At 43.1% G+C, this 5,091-nt stretch overlaps 1 protein-coding gene across 1 annotated transcript; it reads left to right on the top strand.

The window, feature by feature from the left end:
- Positions 1-3,070: 3,070 nt before the first annotated feature.
- lemd3 (LEM domain containing 3) lies at positions 3,071-4,528 on the top strand. The gene has a single exon (XM_020524681.2). It carries the CDS (start codon positions 3,179-3,181, stop codon positions 4,496-4,498), a length of 1,320 nt encoding a protein of 439 aa, XP_020380270.2. The 5' UTR covers positions 3,071-3,178; the 3' UTR covers positions 4,499-4,528.
- The last annotated feature ends 563 nt before the right edge of the window (positions 4,529-5,091 follow it).

Raw genomic sequence — 5,091 nt, 5'->3', positions numbered from 1 at the left:
AGAAGATTTCAAAGGATCAATCCTGGTTAGCTTATCTATTTGATCATTATGAAGTGATTCCAGATTACTTCATTTCAACTTGTTCAATACTTTACTTATATTGTTACTACCATAGCTATTTCAATCCACAAGACATAAGCTGTTTGATAATTTAGAAGACGTATGAAAAGTGTCTGTTGTACTGACAATATTCATCTCTGAATATTTCTGAGAAGGGAGATATGTTACCAAAGTTTTTCATCTTGTACTCATCAGGACAAAAGCTAAAATGCCAAATTCAATTGAATACAACAATTTACACCACAGGAGAGAATGCTGATTGTTTGCCAAAGTCATTGCCATGGAAATGAACTATAGGCTCCCTAAATTTTATTGTAATTAAAGGAAGTTGCAAGGCTTAAACATACTGCTTTTGTTCAGAGAAAACAAATCACTGCATATGAATATATGCCACTTTAAGCAAGCATAAATGAGCCATGTTAAATCTTGATGGATTACTTTAAATTGAGTTAGTGCAGCTATTAGCATAATCAGGAAATTTAAAAAGTGCTACCCAATTGCGGAATCAGATCTTACAGTAGTAATTTTAATTTGGCTTTTGGCTATTTCAAACAATTGAACAAACGTGTTGTTTGATTCAGTCACTCTTTTGTTATGGTGTACAACTTACTTACCTGGCATTACACCATCAATGAAATGTATACACAAGGTTGTTCAATCATGTGTTAGTTTGATTTTTTTTGGATCGATAACAGCATCCTGTAAGTTGAAAATACCATTCATGTAACCATTGCAGAGTAACAGTGTGAAATTGTTTTATTTTGTTGAAATTTTAGATGCTTTGCCTTGCCGAGGTATTTTAGTTACATCAGGCAGTTTTCAGGTTTGGCCTATTTGCAAGTTTAGGCAATCCACAGCAAAGAATGATCTGATCAGGAGAACCATTGTCACATAGGATAACATTGGATAAGCTCTGCATGAAGAGCTTCTAAGGTGAGCAAATAGCTAACACCCTATTTAAAATCTTGCTAATTAGGCAAATCCTACCATGTGTGAAGCTGTACAGATGTCAAAGATGAAGAAAGGCGTGCAATATAAAATAATGGAAAACCCATTATAGATTATTGATCCAACAGGTGGAGGGAGGTAATGGCTTAATGGTATTATCACTGGACTGTTACTCCAGAGACCCAGGTAACATTCAAGTTCAAATCCCACCACAGCAGATGGTGAAATTCAAAGTCACTAAAAATATCTGGAATTAAGAATCTAATGATGACCACAAATCCTTCTTCAGGTGTCAGTGAGAGAGATAACATCAGGCACAGAATTTATAAGTAAAGGGTCACAGAACTGATGCAAATGTATTGAAAAAAAAACTTAAGATGGCTGTTAAATCTTTAATCAGTTAGAAAGGAGATGCAGGTTTTGATTGATTAATATGCAAATCCAAGAATTTCTCTCAAGTCATCTGCCCCGAGATAACTACAGGTTTCATCAGTATACCAGAGGTGACATCTCAGGTCAGACAATGCATTTTAGATGTGAGACCTCATTTAGAACCTTCTGTGTTTTAACTTGGAGTCAGACTGGTTTTATTTCCAAAGTAGGGATTTATAAAATGCCAATTGACCGACTGTCTACAAATTGTGTGCTTTTTGAACAACATGGGGTATATCTACAATTACAAATCTGCAAATCTATAAATTCCTACTTTGGAAATAAAACCAGTCTGATTTTTGACCTTGTCCACCCTAGTCCAACACCAGCACTTCCAGATCATGAGTAACCATAGGAAAAATCATTACATAATTTGAGTTTTTATTATCATTTTATTTGAACAACACGTGTATTGAAGTAACAGCATTGGAAATGAGTAGAAGGGTGTTTACCTGTGAAAAGGTAAGAGCCCACTTGGATAAAGCCTTTTGGAACATGTCCAACAAAAGTTGGAAATCCTAGTTGCATATCAGCTACTCGCTTGCCACATCTGCAGAGAGAAACTAATGTAGCAATAGGAACTGAATGTAGAAAAATAAATAGATCTCAGAAAAGGGCAAACTGGAATGACAGATGTGGAAATTAACATAATTTGCTTCGGTTATGACGATGTCTCTAGACGGCTCTGAAACTGCAGTCATCACCTCTGGTGCAATTACATGATTTGCTGCGGTTCAAGAAGGCAACTTATTCCCACCTTTTAAAGAACAACTAGGCGTTTGCTGCCTTCGACGTTGATACTCACATCCCCTGAACGAACAAAACCATTTTTAAAATATGCAGGTCGTCTCACTCAGCCAAATGAAGGTCTGGATTCTGATTTTGGCTGCACTTAGACTGTAACTGGGGTTGCCGTTATGATGCCCGAATATTCCTAGGACATCCCACAATCGCAAGACAAATTACTGGGCTGGCAACGCAAACACAGGAATGTTATGTTATTTTTGACGAAACTAATGGTGGAATGTAAAGGAGCAACAGATGAAGAGAGCTGGAGGAGTGCAGCGGGTTCGCAAATAAAAAGTGAAAAGCTGAGCGTGTCCCAAGTCGAAGAAACTCAACAGTTCTGGCATCATCTGTGGAGAGAAAACGGAGTTAACGTTTCGTACGCAGTGAGCCTTCTTCAGAATCATAAACAGAAGTTGCTGGAAAAGCTCAGCAAGGTCTGGCAGCATCTGTGAAGAAAAAAAATCAAAGTTAACGTTTCAGGTCCGGTGACCCTTCCTCAGAACGGAAACCTTCTTCAGAACTGGCCAAGGCTCAATGGACATGAAGCGCTAAATCTGAACTGAAGGCAACAAATGCTAGAGATCACAGCGGGTCAGGCAGCGTCCACGGAGAGAGAGCAAACTAACGTGACGGCTCTTCATCGGAGCTGACTGACCCCCTTCCCCAGTTGAAAGCCTGCTGAGGCTCTTCAGCATTTTGTTTTGTGTTTGGTATTTCAGATCTTCAGCACCCAGAGTTCTCAGTATCATTCCCAAGTAGGTACCTGTCGATTGGTATGAGCTGGCCAGGTTAACGGAGAGTGGAGGACGTTTCCCTTTTAAGGCCCCTTTCTTCCTCGGCCAGTTTAAAGCACTGTGCGCCCTCCCGCCTGCTGGCTCTGGCTCCGGGGGTGGGGGTGCGGCGAGCTTGTTAGCGTCACTTCCGGTAGTCTCACGCCTCGCGCGGTAAGATGGCGGCGCAGTTAACGGACACGGAATTGTTTTCCGAACTGAAAAAGTTCGGTTTGGTCCCGGGTCCCGTGACCGAGAGCACGCGCCCCGTCTACCTGAAGAAGCTCAAGAAGCTGCGCGAGGACCGCGGCGCCAGGCCTAAAACCAGGAACGGTGGCGGGGGGACAGGCCCGAGTTCGGGCCTGCGCCTCGGCGGGTCGGCCACCCCCACGACTAACCCCGTCACCCCGGGCAAGCTGCTGGGTTTCAGCTCGGACGAGTCGGACGCCGAGCTCAACGGCAGAAGGAGCGATGCCGGCAAGAGGACGAGCAGGACAGATAAAGCTCCGGGCGACTGCCCCCGCCCGCGGCCTAGTCACAGCAAAGGGAGGAGCACTCCTCCGAGAATGGTGAACAGCAACAACAGCGGCGGTGGAGCGGGGCTTTTGGCCGGGAAAGGGAACCCCACCCCTTGGTGGAGGCCGAATCCAAGCGGCGGCGTCCAGCAGTCGCCGGAGGAAGAGGAACGACCTCCAGGAACCGACATGCAGAGTCACAACAACAACAGCAGCAGCAATCGTGTCTCCTACGTTAGGGAGGATAACTACTCCGATTCCGAGGATGAACGAGAAGAAGAATCGAGCCGGAGGCCCAACTCCAGGCGGAGTCACTCCAAGAAATTACAGGCCACCGTTAACAGTCATAACCCGAGGGTGATGGTGGAGGAGAGCGGCGCCGGCAGGAGAGGCGGCGCCAAACGGATCCACGACGTCGCCGGCGGTCCTTGCTGTCTAGACACCAGGAGAGACCAACTAGAGGAGGAGGAAGAGGATCAGAGGGAGAAAGACGCCACAGCGGACCCCACCATGTTATTGCGGTTCCGTAATTCCTCTTCCAAAAAGATTAGTCCAGGACTGCTGGCTACTGAGAAAGAGAGTCTTTACAAGAGCAGCACCAGAAACAATAATCACGTCAGCACCACAAGTAATTTTATCACCAGTCCGAGTGGCCCTTCGTCCTCCCTTTTGATCAATGCTAATCACTCAAACCATACGGGCAGTAACCACATCTACAGTGCATATCGCAAAAGCCCCAGAGAGCCTGAGGAGGAATTATTGCAGCAATTTAAAAGGGAGGGGGGTTCGGCTACTGGTGGATTCAGTGCACACTACTTATCCATGTTTCTTTTAACTGCTGCATGTCTATTTTTTGTCATTTTGGGACTTACCTATATAAGGATGAGGGGTTCAGGAGGAACAGAAGGCGTTCTTAACGGTAAGTGTTGCAACAGAAGCATCCAAGTTTGCAGTGGGATAATGGCAAAATGCCAGACAATTTAATTTTCTGTTCAGAAAAGTGGTGTCTGTCTACTGAATATGTATAGCAAAGTAGGTGTATTGCATTATCGTTTTATCTCCTGGTTGTGGTAAACTAGTTCTAGTCATTGCACTGTTTTTGTCAAGGTTACAAATTACAGTTTTAAGAGCCAACCATATTTGATTCTGCATTTGTAGCTAGAAATAGTTAATTGTCAGTTAAATGTTTTACCTGGTGAAATATGACAGAACAATTCACTTGTGTATTTTGTACAAAATATTACACTTACAAACCTCCGCTCTAGCAGGACTGATCTACTGCCGTACAGTTTTTCCCTTTCTTGTTTTTGAAATTGTGATATGAATCCATTTATAGCATCAATGTGTTTTATTATCGTATTCCTGCATTCTTTGGTCCAATTTCCATCATACATTTCAAAAACAAGGCTCTCAACCTTTAATTGGTTGTAAATAATATTTGCACTTTAATATTAGTAAAATCTAGGAGAGTGAAATCTTGGTTGGATCATGCCCATGATAGGTGTACATATACATGCTTTTTATCATTTTAGCGGCAGAAATGTAGGGTATTATTTTTTATTTTGAACTATGTCATG

The sequence above is a fragment of the Rhincodon typus genome, chromosome 18 (genome assembly GCF_021869965.1).
Source record: "Rhincodon typus isolate 14 chromosome 18, sRhiTyp1.1, whole genome shotgun sequence".
Lineage (NCBI taxonomy): Eukaryota > Metazoa > Chordata > Chondrichthyes > Orectolobiformes > Rhincodontidae > Rhincodon > Rhincodon typus.
Note: the sequence above shows the minus strand (reverse complement) of the source record. Positions and strands in the feature narration are given on the sequence as shown.